At 41.1% G+C, this 17,637-nt stretch overlaps 1 protein-coding gene across 3 annotated transcripts; it reads right to left on the minus strand.

Moving 5' to 3' along the window:
• Window positions 1–393: 393 nt before the first annotated feature.
• On the minus strand, window positions 394–17,618 carry glt1d1 (glycosyltransferase 1 domain containing 1). Of its 3 annotated transcripts, XM_035165076.2 has the most exons (13): window positions 17,124–17,618; window positions 16,694–16,845; window positions 16,440–16,545; window positions 14,684–14,735; window positions 13,746–13,782; window positions 13,064–13,120; window positions 7,200–7,298; window positions 5,940–5,989; window positions 5,298–5,359; window positions 3,795–3,838; window positions 3,205–3,320; window positions 2,528–2,626; window positions 394–859 (listed from the first exon to the last, which is right to left on the minus strand). In XM_035165076.2, exons 1-13 carry the CDS (start codon window positions 17,189–17,191, stop codon window positions 713–715), a joined length of 1,089 nt encoding a protein of 362 aa, XP_035020967.2. In that variant the 5' UTR covers window positions 17,192–17,618; the 3' UTR covers window positions 394–712. The 3 variants fall into 3 exon arrangements, with proteins under 3 accessions (XP_035020967.2, XP_035020968.2, XP_047197034.1); XM_035165077.2 differs by lacking the exon at window positions 5,298–5,359 and having other exon boundaries at window positions 3,205–3,325; XM_047341078.1 differs by lacking the exon at window positions 5,298–5,359 and having other exon boundaries at window positions 722–859.
• Window positions 17,619–17,637: the final 19 nt, after the last annotated feature.

The raw sequence follows: 17,637 nt of genomic DNA on the forward strand, positions 1-17,637 counted from the left end.
TTTGAGAGAACAATCACGTTTTTCTAACCAGCCAAAGGCCCAATGTGTTGCCAAAATCAACCTTTGAAATGGCAAATTACAACAACCTTTTGTGCCTCTTTGCCCTTTAAACAAATTGAGTTTTTGCTAGCCTCTGGAATCTGTACAAACCAACCATTGCGCTTTATTAAAAATGAATGTGGTAGCAAACAGACTGCAGGGGAAAGCAACATTTGAAGCATTTTTAGCAACAGTAGATTAGCTGATCCTGCACTGCATCTGAAAGAAAATCAAGATTTAATGGCACTTCAAGAATTTATGCTGTTTGCAATACAAGCTGTTTGTATTACAAACAGATTTTTTGCCTCAGCAGACTGAATAATTTTATAACCACTACACATTTTCAGATCATCACCCAGTTAAAAACAACCCGTGGAGCTGTTTGCCTTTATTATTAAGACTCTCATACATTTATACTTGACCATAAATACAGTACATTATCAATTTCAAACACAGTACATAAAATATATTAACACGGCAAATAACCATTTCTACTGTAGTTCTTTGGTTCAAAGTGCTCTGCTGCATCATTTCAGTTTGGCAGTGCAGATAAAACTGGATTATTTTGTAGAAGACACATGTGAAAATGATATCTACAGTATGCCTGATAGATACACCCGTGTAATTCCCTGTCGCTACTGTTCCTGAGAAAGTCGAGTTGAATGTGGTGATCTTAGTGCAGAATGTCCACCAGCCGCTGGTAGGTTTCTCTCTCTTGTTTCAAGCTGTGATGCTCTTCCACGTAGAGTTTTCCGTTGCGCACCACTCTCTCTCTCAGCTCGTGATCTGACAACAGCCTCTGAGCTTGATGCACAAATTCCTGGACCGGAAAACAAAAGCAAAACAAGTCTCATTTACTGCCTGATGCCACTTGGAGCTGGTCATGAAAGTTGCCAGAAGATACGTGTTTTTTTAAGCAATTAAGACAATCCAAGGCATACGAACAGAGCTCAGATAAAAGGCTGTGCACTGATTAGTAAATACTTCAAAAATACATTGCCAAAAGATGGAGATATTTGTGTCTCCAGAGCCAAATAGGACTATCCAAAAGACCTTTTTAGTCCATCCTATAATAGCTGCCACCTCTCATTTAATTATGAAGAAAGGAGAAACCAAATCAAGTTACTGCAAACGTTAAAACAACACTACCCAACCAGCTGTCAGCTGGATTTATTAATTATACATTACAAATGAGTAATGTTGCCATCACTGAGCATTGAATGAAATGTAGGTTAGCCACAAAGCATCCTGAATCCTAGTTGCTCAATTGTTGGCCCATTAGACTGAGAGAAGCCTCCAACAAAAGGAAGCTAAAGTGCCTTAAAGTGTTCCTACAGCATGGCAGCCAACATTTGCTGCCGCAGAGGGCCAATAGGCACACAAACTTTTAGACGCTGCCAGTCAGCAGGCCACTTCACTTTACTTCACTTCAGTCAAGTGATGTGATTATGTCTGAAGAGGCTCTTGGTTGGAAACAGCTCTTCTGTGTGGCCATATGAGAGCAATAAATCCTCAGCAACAGGATTAAAGCTCAACTTATGAGCAGCATGCTTATAATCACTTCACTCAGTGCAAATTAAAGAGCCAGACAGGGGAGGACGTTCACTTTTCCCCCCCGACTTGTTTTGTTCTTTTACACATTACTTTATACCTGTGCACGTGTAGTAACATTGAAAGCCTAAATAATGAGAAAAACTGACAATCTGAAATGAGACAGGATTTTGATATGTGAAATAAAAGTAGATCAACCACAAGGAAAGTTTTTGGCTGAAAGACCAGCGCTCGCTGCCCATTAGTCCTGGCTGAGGTCGTGGTTTATCCAGCCCAAGTCGCTGCAACCATCTGTGAGAGCTTCCTCCTGGCAGCTCAGCTGAGCACGTGACCCCCCTGGAGAGGACTTATCTCCACCGTTACGGCAACATCACGCTAGATGACAGCACCATGCTCAAGCCCTCGGTCAGCTGGCCTTAACCTATGTCATCCTCCCTTTGCATGAAACCTCATTAAATATCAGAATGAAGTGTTCTCATGGGGGCTCTCTTTCCTGCTTGCTGCTACATGTTGCATCACTATGTGTTAATGGGATATCTTTGCTCTCTCGCTGAAGGCTTCACTTTCTGATTCTAATCTGTGCACCTGAGAAAACTCTTTTAATATTATTTTACCTATGTTTGGACTAATGATAAGAATTGAAAGTACAAAATGTATCAAAATGATGAAAAGTTGGAGTACTCTTTCTTAAAAGTTTCTAGGCTTTTTAAGATAAATCTATGCCAGGAAGATGAAACACACCTGAAGACATCCTGAGGCTGGGCTTCAATACTACGTATTAGCACTAAGTACTTTTCCAGTCAGCTTAGGTCGCAGGTGTAGGTGTTGGCCGCAGAGGTATATGCAGTAGATTCTCTGTGCAAGCCCTCAACACAGTGTTAAAGCTTAACAGGGCTTAACGCATATGGTGACCTGGTCAGTGACTGTCACTATATACCTTAGGAGACGAGTACAACAGGCCAGTGAACTCATGCTGCACCACAGCTGAATTTCCTGTTATGTCCCTGGCCAGCACAGGTACCCCGAGGTCCATGGCCTATTGGAGCAGAGAGAACATTACAACACTCAAAAGTCACACACTGCGATTCGAAATAAATACGAACAAAAGTTACTCACTCTTTATATTCTCATCAAGGGAATAAAAAAAAAAGCACCTGAGCTCCGTGGAAATTGTGCAGCTCGGCTCCTCTACACTTCAGTGCAGAGTTGAGTTCACTTACAGAATTAACAATCTGTATCCGCTAATACCTTCAGCAGGTTGTTGAGTGAAACATGTTAACATACTAATCAGACTTTAAGCCCACTGTGGATTGTCTTAATCGACTGTGTTTAAAAGAGATTAAGTGGATTTGCAGGTTTTGCTCACTCAGGAATGGGAAGATTTGAGTCAAGCAATTAATTTGGGTAATTGTCCCTGAAGTGGTCAGATGACATTGTAGCAGGGATAAGGACTCCTGTAAATATTCACATTCGATAAATCGAGTTTTCATTCCCTTAATATTAATGTGCACCACAATGCAGGAGCAGCAGAACGATAAATTGAGTTTAACAGTATAAATGTCGAAGGCACGACACGGTATCCTACAATTACCCATGAGCCCTGAAGATGTTTACCTCCAAGATCGCTGCTGACATGCCCTCTGAGATGGAGCTGTTGACCATAGCGAAGCACCTTTTCATGGCAGCGTGAAGCTCCTGTTGGCTCCTCTCCTGGGCCAAGAAGACCCCTGCTGTTCTGCAGACGCAGTGGCAAAGCTCAGTTCTGCGTGACTCAGGGTTCACAGAGGCATGAATGATACTGAGCAGCAGTGACAAGCTCAGGGCAGGAAACATGGCTACACTATGCCTAACATGCACAGAGTGTGCAGGTAAAGTCCTAACCAGAGAGGGCAGCTTCCTGCCGCACAGATCGTTGTTGCGGTGAAGGCCCCCGGCGAAAAACTGAAAGCCAAGACTAGAGAGCAGCGCGACAGGAAAAAAAAAGGATCTTGATGCTCCCCTCAGATCTGCATTCTGTTCAGATTATGCTAAAATAAATGTAAGCAATCATTTCTTGTACCACATGGGATAAATACAAGGAAGAGCAACCATCAAAAATGTTATAGGAGCAAGATCTTGGCAATTAAACTGTCAGATCTCAAGTTTGCTTTCATGAGACGTGTAATTGATTAAAAAAATTCAACAAAACAAAACAGATGGTTTACCTTTGAACAACAGCTTCCACTTCCACAGTAAACACAGGATCAATCTGAAGGATTAAAAATTACAAAGACACGTGAAACCCCTTATCTGAGCACTGAGCTCATCAAGGATGACAACAATGACTTAATCAGGAGGACAAAATAAACAATGACGCAAAATTTATAATTTCTATTCAGAGCAAATCATTATCTGCAAATCCTGTATTTTCAGAGATTGGGGTCAGGATGGGGTGGGTGGCCAATCTGATTAATTGCAATGTGGGATTTGCCTGCATTAGCTTGCCCACAGAAAAGTCAAAGCATAGTAATTTAGGTCAAAGATGCTACGAAGCAGGATCCTTCGTTTTTTTTCTTCTCTATCTGTCATTTTATAGCTCATGGAATTTCTAAATTGAATCTGCTTTGCAGCACATGTGCATTAAAATCAAAGAACTTGAACTAAGAACATTTTTGGTATCCTGCTGTAATCTGGGATTAAGCAGACATTGTAGAACCAGCGGGGGATAGATCACGATAAAGGCTGCATTAACAAACACAAATGATTTAAGCACAGATTCTCTGCTGTCCCGCAGTGAGTCAACAGAAAACAGAGGGGAGGGACATCAGCAGTCAGAAGGGGAAGGCAGATGTTACACCAATGTTTTTGCTTGTCCAAGTGAATCTGTCATATCTTTCCTTTTCTGAGATAATCACGATGCTCTCTTTTCCTCTGCTACATAATTTCTGTTTTTAAAGCAACTCATATGGTGCAAATGTCTGCTACTGTGTCAGATCTATCATTATTTTTTCACCGTAAGCTTTCAGTTCATTTTCTTTCATTGTGGTAGAAAGTATGCTGCAGATCGTGTTGCTTGAAAAAAGCCCAGTTACCGAGCAGTGAGATGTGTCATCGCTCTCAAACTGACCTGAATTTCACTCTTAATGACAGATGCTGTGCAGCCAGACCACTTATTACTTGCATGAAGTAGCTGTGGATTCATGGTGCATCATGACAGCCCGAACCAAACAGGTCTCAATCTAACTTCTGTCTTGTGTTTTTTATTTTTATTTTACAGTATCCTCATTAATGTCCAGCAATGTTTACGTTTCATTAACTGTGGAATCCTGAAATTATCAAGGGCCCGAAATCTGACAGTCTTAAAAAATACATGTTTATCGTGAGAATAATATATGGCTTTTCATTTCTCAGACGAACAAACAAACAAACACGCTTCCACTGTGATTCAGGGGTGTTGAGATGAATCACGCGTCTCCGCTTGCACTGAACCATTTCATCAAACAGCAAGAAAGCAGAGCAGAGCAAGACGCTTCAGTCCATGTCTAATTGAGTTGTTTATGAGCAAAACTAAAGCAGAACATGCCTCTTGCCTGACTCCGCTGTTTGATGCTACACTAAAATACGGCACGATGATGTCATATCAAAGCAAGTCAAAGGGCGAGATGAAGACAAACATACAGCGAAATCAGCGAGTGGGAAATTGGAAATAAAAATCAGGAAAAACACACAAGAGCTGTAAGAGCACTGAGGCGGCTGCTGCTGCTGCTGCTGGCCGGGATATGACTTCTTTCTGCAGAACAGCATAAAAGTGCAATCAGTAAAAAAAAAAACTTACAGTAAATGTAAAGGTTGATTTATGAATATCATAAATCATGGCAGGCTGTAAGAGTTCAATTGATTTTCTTCCAGCTACTAGACTTGTGCAGTCAGTGCATGTGCAGTTAATGTCTTCAAGGGTGACACATAGGAAGGAAGCATGATGTTGTGTGACAGGGCTAACGGCTTTTTACCAGCACACGTCCAGAGACATGCCCATCCATGTGTATTCAAATGAGGTAGCTCTGCACAGGTCACTAGACAAACGTGAGTGCTAATCTGGGGCATGAGATGCATCAGTAGACCAAACACTACAGCTGCTGCTGCTGACCCTCGCCCTGTGTTTAGAACACTGCCATTTCCTCCCGGCGATGACTGTTAATTCCAGCTAAACAGCTAAAGCCAGTATCTCTGCTACATCCAATTAGAGGCATCCTGTATTCCCAGGGCAGGTTTCGAGGTAATTTAACAGTACAAAGAGTCACAGTACAGAAGGAGAACACATGGCAAGTATGAAAATAAACGTACTGACTTTCTGTATAATTGGTACATACCTTTGGCCCAATAATGATCAGCACATTCAGCGGATTCTCACAGTGCCACTCTATAAGACACACAATGTAAACGGCGATGTAAACAAAAACAACATCAGCATGAAAAACAAATGAACAGTTGCAACTTTCTTTTTTGTGTAGAATTTTTACAGTTATTCTTGGTTACTGCACCATATGTTTGTCCCTCTCCTGTGAAAATCGAGCTTTTAAACATGTCAAGATGTTTTGCCTTGTATAAGATAAAAGACACATTTGGAGTGAAATATGTATTTAATGTTATTGGCTGAGTATTTCCATCTTAACACTGAAGTGAACAAATACCATTCTGAAACCAAACTAGAACAGCACTCAGTTAAACTCATACCTTCGCCAAGGCCCAACAGTCAATCAAGCTGCACCAAATTGCACACACTCATAGATATCGGTCTTCTAAATGTGCCTGATTTATTTTTCATCTAGATCCAATAATTATTACCTGGAAAATTGGTGAAAGAAAAAAAAAAAAGGCCTATATCTTAATTTAAAAGGAAGTGAAAAAAAAGATATTCATGGATCCCCAACAACATGTGATGGGTTCTCCCATGACTCATACCGCATCCTTCCAGTATTTATATGTAATCCTGCTGACTAAAAACAAATAAATGCAGATGATATGCTAAAACCAAACTATAAAAACAAGTCTCAACTACAAAGTGTGTCTTTGTGGGCACAGAATGAGCTGTCAGAAGAATCTCATTGCTCTTTCACATAAATTTTCAATTAGCTGAAACTCAACCACAGAGCTCTAACATCATTCTTAAGTCATGAGGACACAGGCCACGACAAGAACCCAGTGAGGAAGGCTTTGGGAGTTCACCTGACCCTGAGGATGACCAAGGCGAAAACATGTCTGCATGCAAGCCCATGCAGACTGCCCACAATATGTGTTCCAGCTTTTTATTGCCACTACATTTATAATTCAAATAGATCGTTATTCCTAGGTCTCATTTGGTAACTATGGGTGACTGGGCCTTTGCTGTTATAGCCCAGAAACTGTGGAACAGTTTAACCACTGAGATCTGACAAGCAACATCCTAAGCATCTTTAAAATGTCCTCCTTTTATGAAGATTTTACATGTTTGATGTTTGACATATACTGTGTTTCCTTTTGTGTGTACCTTCATTTTATACCCTACTGTTGTATGAACTGATTATCTTTCTATGTAAATTAAGTTTATTATTATCTCTTGTATTTTATACAAAAAGACCTACATGGTTTACCTGAAAATACCTTCACCAGATAGAGGGGGTCCTTGACTCTTCTGAGGCCACAGACCAACAGGAAGACACGCAGCTCATCCGCATGCTCGGTGCTTACACCTGGAGAGGCGCCAGACACAGAGAAAGACAGCGCCACAATATCAAAACACTGCATAATGAACATCCCAAGTACATCGGCATATAATGAAAGCAATACATCACCCAAGGTCATGAGGAAAGTAAGACAGCGGTGACTAATGTGCTCCCACAATTCTCTGATCAGAGCTGTAACACTCAAGAGGGCAATAGTCTGCTGAAAACATTGGAAGGTTGCTGCATAATCAGAGTGTAATACAGCATGATAACTACAGAGCCAGAGTATTTGCTCACTGAGCAGACCTAGATTAAAATGAGATAACCCGGCGTCATGCTAACAACATCAAATATTTTTCAGAACCTTACTTTAATTGAGAGGCCGGGCCACTAAATCAACTCTCTTCCCAGACCATCCAACTTTCAGGATCAATCCGAAGATTAGTCGTAAACTGGCTGCAATACAACTGTGATCACTTCCAGCTTCTACTGTGGACTGCATCTGACTTTGTAGAGGCAGAGAATATGAGTCGAGTTGAAAGAGCCCTGCTCTGGGGTGATGGCAGCAGACACTGGACTTAGCAATGAGCAAATCCTCTAATGAACTTTAAATAGATAATTACTTCTCACCGTACCTCATAGGGAGGGTTCATGTAGGAGGTGGGCTGAGTTACATTCACAGCTACTTGTGGTGAGTGGAGTGAGCAGGGAGACTAGTTTTTTCAAAGGGTGCTACTTTCTGGAAGTGAGTATGCATGAGTCCTTAAGCAAAGAGGTGTAACCCTGATTTAAATGTCCACCAAAATGGAGATTACCAGTCATGCAAGCAGCTGTGTGATGCTGGACTTGGGCACAGTAGTGTTAGGAGATACATGTCTGTACCAGATTCCACAGCAATCTATTAAAGACTGCAAGATATCAGTCTGGAGCAAACTGAGGGTTACAAACAAGACGAGTTAAGATAACACATATCCCATAAAATGTTTACTGATGAAACGCAGCGACAAAAGAATATTTATTTTATTTAATCAGTTTCAAAGCTTTAATGCTAAGTTCTTTACAACTGAAAAGACAATCTCGGAATAATGTAATTTTAAGCGAAGTTGGTGTCAAGCAACACTTGATGTATAAGGATATTTTAATATCAAAGGGTTACAAGAGAAGTTTAATCTGGGATTCCTGACCTTTGATGTCTGACAATGAGCCAGACAGATAAATCTTAACTGCAGAGATTGTATTGCTCCTAATAGCTAAGCTGGCAAAGCTGTGGTGAACCACAATTTGAGTGTAAAAACCGCTGTGGGGGGTGGGGGGTGGGGTGGTGACGGTGGGGTGTTGTCTAAGACAAACCAAGAAACAAAACATTTTGAAAATAATACCACAGACAGACACCGGCACGTGCTTTAAGCACAGTGACACTCGAGTGAAATCCCCTGCTGCCAGATAAGTCCAGATCAGGAGGCTGAGGCAGCTCTTTTAATGCTATTAAAGAGCATCTTCCAATGTCAGCATGGAGTCTGTGCATTGACCCTGATCCTTGGAGCCGATCGTCAAAAAAAAGCCCTTCATCTGTGGGACGCATCAAACTTCAGTGCATTGATTTGCAGGATGAGAGAGGACGTCAGTTAAGGTAAACACCAGTGTCACTACCTCAAAACAAGAAGCAGGAATATAATGGAGGATCGCTGGAATCATACCAGAGCACAGACCTGTCAAAGTGAACAAGAAATTCAAAGAAACAAACAAAGTCTTTGGATGTGAAACACAATTCATCTTTCCTCAGGGGAGAAAAACAAATTGTACAAATCATCAGTTGTGCCAGCAGCAATCTCTTCGCTCTCTTTCTGTGCAGTGCTGTGAGTTCTATGAAAAACACACTTTTGTTCACTTGCCTTTGATTTCAGAAGGACATTCTGAAAAATCCCCTGATGCTTTAATCAGTATGTGTGTGTGTGTGTCTGTGCATGGATGTGGGAGCATATATCTATCTGAACAGCTTCTCTTAATCTGCCTGGTGGCACAGGATGACAGAGAGACCGGAGTCTGCAGGGTGCAGACAAAATAACATCGGAAAAAGGGACACAATCACATATACTAACTAAATTATAAAAGTGAGATTATGTCTAAATTCTACAGAGGTTTCATAGTTTGTGCACAAATTGCCAGAGTCTGAAGTCTGACTTCTTTCATAACATGTTTGAGTGATCATCTACCTGTATGAAGCCACGGCGGAGGAAATGCACCAAAATTACACAGTGGGTTCAGGCAGGGAAGCAGCGTCTAGTCAGAAAAATACACACCAAGCTGCACAAACAAGTAACATTTGTGCTGCGGTTTCACTGTGGGCTGTTGATTTTGTTCAACTCTGTTATCCCCACAACAGAGAAAATGCGAGGCTTGAAGCTTATCTTCTTTAAATAGCAGAATAAAAACAGCCAGGTCACATGAGAAGAGAGTGAGTCATTGTGACTTATGAATTAAGTATTCGGAACTATGCCCTTGTTAGCTGACAAACAAGTTGTTTTTGTCCTGCACAAATGCTCTGTCAGATTTTAAGGACCACAAGTTTTACTTTTTTGGTTCAATATGGAAACACATTGAAGTTCATACCTCCATCAAGGCTAAAAAATCTGACATGATAAGAAATTAGAAATATAAAATAACAACGGAAGTGGACACAGTCCTTAGCAGTGGACACGAAGACTAATGACACATATATTTTACTCTTCGCTACATGTATCTGCTCAAGAGATAAAAACAAAGTAACACAGTATTTTATAGTAACTCAAAATATGCCAACTAGTAATGCTATGGATTAACAACAATAAACAACAGCCGTGGAACAAATCATTTCAAGAAATCTGAAAATATGCAGCAGTTGCATCAGCACCAAATTGTACACACTCATAAAAGTCAGCCCACTAAATACCCCGGATTTTAATAAACTAAGATTGTTTGATTATTCCCTGAAAGGATCCCGAATCTCGCAATACAAAAAGAAAATAAATCCTAGATCTGCCCCTTGATTAACATCTGCACTAAAATGTAATGTGTTCTTCCCAGGCTCCATCTCTCCACCCAGTTTAGTAGAATTTGGTTCAGTAGATTTTGCGTAATCTTGCTAAGAAACAAACCAAGAATGACACTGAGTACAGCGCAGACCTCCCAAGGTCCAACAGTTCCCTTCAACTCAATCAAGCTGCACCAAACTGCACACACTCATAGATATCAGCAAGATTTCTTTTCCATTTACACCCATGAATTTTGTCCTTGGAAAACGATTGAAAATGCAGTTCAAAGCCCTTTCACGCAACGATGAATGAATCCTGGATCTGCCCCCTGGTTCAGATCTGCACCAAAATTGAATGTGTTCTACCCTGACCCGTACCCATCCTTTAACCAAGTGTTATGGGAATCAATTCAGTTGTTTTTTGAATAATCTTGTTTACAAACAAACAAGCCAACCAACAAACATAACCTCCTTGACGGGGGTATCACAAATCTGAAAATCGAAAACCATAAGAAGGTAACTGGCATTTCTCTGAACACCTCACCTTTGCCCGTCCTTTGAATTTTAATAATCTATCTCTCACAGAGCTTCTTCACTCAACGCTTCATGTGTAATTTATTCAATATCAATCATCCGAGAACCAACACACACCCTGCTTGTTTCCAATAATCCTTCGGTGAGTCAAAGGATCGCTGCAATTTCTTCTCATGTATCCCCTTAACCTCACCTCACAGGGCACACAGCAGGGGCCACAAACAACATACACCAATCGGCTTACATGGACTGACAGCTTCTGGATCCCAGTGCTGAAGTCAGTGCCTTTGGAGGGTGCATGACACCCAGAGGATAATCACAGACACGTATACAGTAAAGTCACATATCTTCAATCATGTAGGAGGGTTGCTTTGCCTCTTTTATGTTCACCGCAGGATGTCCTTTTTTTTTTTTACAGTGTCACTGCAACACAGCGCCACACAGAATACATTTATTCCCCACACTCAAACTATCGCACGTCTTCGTTAAGGTCGCCTATAGACCTCATACTCAAGATTTCGATATTATTATGTCCCGCCAGATGGAGGGGTGAAAAATGGAATCAATATGCACACAGATCTGGGAGGAGAGAAGACACACACATGGGATAGTGCCCCCTGCTGTGCTGGGAGTGTGTGTGAAGATTGGATGAGAGGCGACGGGAGAGAATGCAGGTTGCTGCAGGAGTCACTTCTGTCAGACTGCGTTTGATGTCTTTTCATAAACCTAAAACATGAGTGAAATTGCTGAGACCGATTATTGGAAGTGACAATGCAGGTAATCAAGGTCTTAAAGGAGCACATGTAAAATCAAATGTCTAAGTCCAGATCACCCATTGACAGCTGAACAACAACGCCTTTAAAGTTTTATGAAAACAGTACAATTTATCCTCTCAAAAGCACATTTCTAATATGCAGGATCAGTTATAATGAACATTTGAAGTCACAGCTCTCTGGCTTGAGGTCACATTCACTTGTCCCTTTTACATACAAACAATTCAAAATCTGGGGGAATGTGTTGTCAAATGCACTGTTGTGATAACACACAACAGAAAAATACGAATCGGATGGAACTTCTTCTTAAAGATGCATCTAACCCACATCTACGAGTAAAGAAAACCCCCCAAAAAATACACATGCAGGAAGCGGAAAGATGTTTACAGCCTGGAAAAACAACTATGAATCTGAATATAGGGCTTCCATCTGATAGTAGTAGCCCCTATTTCAAGTATAACAAATGGAGAAGTGGCTGTGGGCGATTAGTATTACTCGTACTGGTTGTGAGGCATAGTGACGAATGGCCCCAGGCTGGAGGGCTATTAATCAACTGTTCCTCCGTGCAGTCAAACAGTGCTCTGTATGAGCACTAATGTACCTGAGAAGGACATCATCTCGCAATTTCCAATTTAAAGTCCAGGTTGTGTGTGGGGAGGATGCTCGGAGGAGCTGTTGTGTACATTTACTGGGCTATTCAAATGGGAGTTGGAGGTTGGATAAGGCTGGAAACTCCTGGCCTCCCTGATCACCACGCTGATGCATCTCACACAGCAGAGTAAATGTATGCTCACTGCTTGGAGCTTTTCAGGTTTGGGGAGTATGAAGAGGAGATAAGGGGAGAGATGAAGGATGCGGTCTAGAATAAGGATATATATTAGATCGGATATACTCTTTATATACAGCAAACAGTTACGTAGGGAACTTGTGTATGTCTGACACCAGAATCCCTATTTTAAAAGGGATCTTAAGCTTCACTAAGCAGTTACTTCTCCATTTTATTGCACGGAACATAGTATCCAGCACCTGTTCCACTAAGGCTGTCCCTGCTGTGATTAGATAGACAGCGATCACTTGTGTCCATCATGTTTATAAATTCTTGAGCAAGACTGCCTCAGTCTTTCACTAAAATGTTTCACCCCAATAAAAAGCAGTTCTTACGGAGCACACAAATATCCAGGTAAAAGACAGTATAGGCTATATTTCTTTCATAATGTACAGCAAATATGTATATGACAGCAATTTCACTATTTACTATCCCATCAGCAAAGCAATGAAAACTAATGGGGGAAAAAAAGCGTACTACTTGCTTTCTCTGGATGATCCAGAAACCTCAGAATAGTTTTCACTAGAAAATATTTTCTTCTCCAGGCATAAATAAGTAAACCTACAAATGTGTTAAGTGGTGCCTGGTGATCATCCCGTGTTATCTAGACAACTGCTGCGATGACAGCCTGCTGAAGCAGTGACAGTACCTGAGCTCCTCAGGAATTCAGTCCAGGAGAAGTTGTCAGTCACGTGCGTCTGGATACCTTTAAAATAAACACAGGGCACAGTGCTGTTAGCTTTTAATGTACAACAGTGATTCACTCCACTGTGAAATAAATAATCCAAGTGGCTTTTAATTTCGGGGGTAAATAACCTGAATTGTTTTTGATTATCATGGCTTTAAGATTATAGTGTAACCTCTTAAAATATAAACTGCAGACACATCCTATAGTCCTCATAGGGTTTATTCATATGAGGTGCAATCACTGATTGTATAAAAACCTCCAATATGTGAAAAACTAAAAACGATTGAACAAGATCAGACTAATATTTTGTGTGGCCCATGTAAAAAAGCTCTTCAGTGTGATCACTATCTGGTGACAAGCATGAAAAATAAGCTTCCACTGGCCGTGCAGCGGGCTCAGGGCTCTGCTCTAATCTATGAAGGGACACTATTTGCCAAACAAGGCTGCTGGTGGGAAGCAACATGGAAGAGTGATTTGGGCCGTACTACATGGTGCGGTGGCCAATGGCAAAAGCAAATATGACGCTGTATAGCAGACAGTATGATAATGGAGGAAAAAATGTCAAAGCTGATTAATGTAACACTTCAGTGGCGAGTCAGGGATGCACAACATCAGGCGAGGATATTCATCCCGCAGAGCTTACCTTGGGGCTGGACATAGATTTTACTGCTCTGGGACATCTTCAAAGAAACAAACAGAACATTAGAAAAGTCTGGATAAAACAAGCACTAAATATAAATGCACAAGTGTTTTAAAATCTGTCAGTAATTACTGGCATTGCTTCTACATACAAATTACATTTGATTATATCTTACTGTGTTTTTTCCCTCTTTATGCCAGGAAATAAAAAGATGCACTTAATGCTCTTTGAGTGGCAATCATAATTAATCGGAACCTTAACTTTAAAAGAGTCAGGAAAGCAGTTGCTAAGATAATGAGGGCACTGAAAAATAGATCACAGGAGAGGGAAAGGAAATTGACTGGGTGTTATCACACTGGATCCATCCCCTATGTGTTTTCTGTCACATTAAAAAGCGTAGCGATGCCTCTCAGTGCCTGTCCTGTCTGCCTGCTGTCAGCACTAAATGGTGGAGATAAAGCATGCCACTGGCCGCAATCTACTGCTCACGGCTGGAATCTAATCTGAAAATAAAGCATGGTAATATTGTTTTAATGCTCAGCTATTACGGGACAGGGCAGGATATTGTGTTTGTATAAAAACCCTTCTGTTGTATTTATTGAAGCCGGCAGCCTCCTGCTGTCTGTCGATGTGCCTTAAAACGCGAACAAAAAAAAAACTTTTCCTCGCACTCTTGATTTTTCATACGTGCTGTGCAAGAAATAGGTCGATGTTTAGTTTATATGAAAATAGCATTCATGGATTTTGTTAGCTGCTAAGTTTGGAGGGTTAGGGTGCAGCACAAGGCTGGGATCTGCAGACAGGCACACACAATTCTGACAGTAAAACTTCAAGAAATGAACAATGACGAACATGAGACACAAACTTCATCATGCATCAATGCTTATTAGTTATAAACTAGTTAAGTTGATTTATTAAAATACAAAAGACAAAAATCATACCAAATACATCTCTGCCTCTTCTTTTAGTTGGTCAGTAAATGCAACGGCAAACCTGATAAAAAAAGAAACTTTGTTTTCACGAACATAAAAGCAAGAATTCCATTGCCATCAATAGAGGAAAAAGCATCAATGACACAAAAAAGTCTTGAGACTGAATAGTTAAGCTGTGGATTGAAGGCACAGGACTTAAAAATGAATACAACAAGAATACAAAGTGTAAAACAAAGGGAATGTAGAGCAAAAAACAGTGGGGAGATATTTATTTGCAGGTATGTGAGGGTGCGTTAGAAAATGGGCCGAAAGGCTCGGAATGGTGACTGTATTTCATGATTAAGGTTTGTGTGAGGAGGCACTAGCAGCAGGAGGTGCAGGGATTCAGATGTTTGAAGTCATGAGACCTTGATGTCTCCTTTTCTCCCAGAAGACAATTAGCCCCTTCGATTCACAAGATTGATGCTTAACCACCTATTTCCATCGTAACGATAGCAGCTGACACGGGGCTGTGACGTCAGGGCACAGGACAAGCCTGTCTGCAGATTAACGTTTAAATGTATCAGTGTTAAACTAGGGAAGGAGGGAACACAGCTGGGGTTAGCTCCCATGTGCTCAGCCTCATTCTTTCATGCCAGTACTCCAGGCTCTTGTGAGGATCCAGTCTGGGTTTTTTAAATATATATTCACAGATACACTAGTTAAGATTCAGATGCTTTGCAACAGATACAATCTTGGTGAAAAATATAGCAGTAAATTCAGCAATATTAAATACTATCCCACATTTAAATAGGTAACATACTGTACACAGTGCTTTATGACAATCACCCATTTATTACGATTGGTCACAACTGTGACACAATCCTTTTTGACTTGTAAATCTGCAAAAGTTATTTTTAGCATGTCTAAAAATTACATTTAATGAAATTAAAGGATGTCTCAATTTAATTTGAACAATTTCAATGAAAGGTATAAATAATTACTGTAATAAAAAAGCGCAAAAAAGTATAGTCCAGATTCAGCAAAAACATTTAGTAGAGCTAGACCTATCTATTGATTGACTGATAAAAATTGGCCGATGATGACATATCGGTGTCTGCATTCATGTTCGCCTATATTAAAACTTTATTTTAAAGAATAATACTGCAGAAAAGTTGTGCGTTTATGTTTACATTTTATGTTTGATTCAAATTCTGTATATTTGGTTGTATTTTTCTTTATAGTTATTTATAGTAGGGATTATGGTAACTTACTTTAAATATATATATATATCATTAGGAATCACTGCCAAAATATTGGCTCATATATTGTTATCAGAATTGGCTGTAATATTTAGTACTAACAACTGAATAGTGTCCATTACTGATATAATAATTCTATCACAGGAGACATAACTTGTTCAAACGGGGATATGTCATCTTGTTATAGCAGAACAAGCGCAGGTTGAACATAAGAATGATGATCATCACATAAAAGCTACCAGCCTGCACAATAACAAGGTCCTTAAACTGACACAGTTAAATATAATGCATCCATAACAAACGTTATTAGTTACACCTGTCTGCTGTAAAACTGCTTCTTACACACTTTACAGTCACACCGTTAGTTGAATTACCGGCTTCGTTAGCTGATCATGTTCCCACTCACTTGAACAGGGACGTGGTCTCATACAGTTTGTGGGATGTGTTGAATAAAAGTGTAAAACGCATGTGCCCAAGCTCTCTGAAAGGAGGTAGGTTAAGACAGTAGCTTTCAGCAGCATCACCTGGCTTTCAGCAGCACCTGCTCCATGACCACACGCTTCTGTTTAACTTTCACATCTTCATTTATGTCGGTTCCGCCAAAGACGACGCCGAAGGGTACTTGGATGTCTGGTGTAAAGTTTAGACATAAAACAGAAAGGCTCTGACATCTGTGGAACAGGTGGCTGTCAACTTGTGAAGGTGTTATTACGTTGACAAAGGGACATGTATGTACAGCAGATAAGGAAATAGATCACACAGTGGGAAGTACGTTTACCCAGGAGGAGTCTAGCTGCTTTGAACAGGTGAAGGGCCAGTGCAGCCTCAAACGGAGGATTCTGGGACACTAGGTTCGTCACCTCAGCAGGTGACTGGAATTCTGCTGGATCCCTGAGCTCACAGGTGTGCCCTGCTGACTCTATGTAGGACCTACAATGTGAAGAAACACGGCACTGTGAATAACAGGGGAGTTCAGTAAAGTTGCAATCATTCAAATAACTCCATCTCAAAAATCCTTGTTAACATCCTCTATTGATTTACTGCTTCTTGGTCACACCACACTGTCAAACTCCAGGAAAGTTACTGTGCTGTTTCACCACAACTTTATTTATAGTTCACCCTGGACAACACCTAGCTACCCTGCGACTTCCTCTTACAGCCTCACAGACTAAACAAATACAGCTTCTAAAGCCACTCTTGTCAATTACCTGATCCTCTCAGCTGTGGTGTGGTTCCCAGTTTGGGGGCTGAGACTGGCAAGGAACAGTAATTTCATACCTCCACTAAAACGCTGGGCTGCCGAGCATACACCTAGTTCACACGCGGGCACTGAGCACACGTCGTGAGGCAGCGATCGGAGCCTCGGTGTGCGCTGTGCTCGGCTCGTTACACCGGTAGATCGCGTTTCCTGAACACATGCTGAAGTTACACGTAGCACCCAGCTCGGCTAGCAGCCAGCTGCAGCAGCGCTCTGCTCGGTGAGCCTAGCTTGACCGAGCGCCACGCTCCACATGTTTACACGTCCGTCCCCTATATGGTCCCCTGGAAACACGCGACGGTCGCACACAACCGCCAAGACACTTTATTTTGATTCTACACACACTGACAGATACATATTCACACACAGAACACAGCGGCATCTCCAGACAAGCGCGTCAGCGTCAGGGTTTACGCTGACAACAACTGCGAGAAAAAAAAAAAAGAGACAACTTCCTCCTCTCG

Source organism: Hippoglossus stenolepis, chromosome 9 (assembly GCF_022539355.2).
Source record: "Hippoglossus stenolepis isolate QCI-W04-F060 chromosome 9, HSTE1.2, whole genome shotgun sequence".
NCBI classification, from domain to species: Eukaryota; Metazoa; Chordata; class Actinopteri; order Pleuronectiformes; family Pleuronectidae; genus Hippoglossus; species Hippoglossus stenolepis.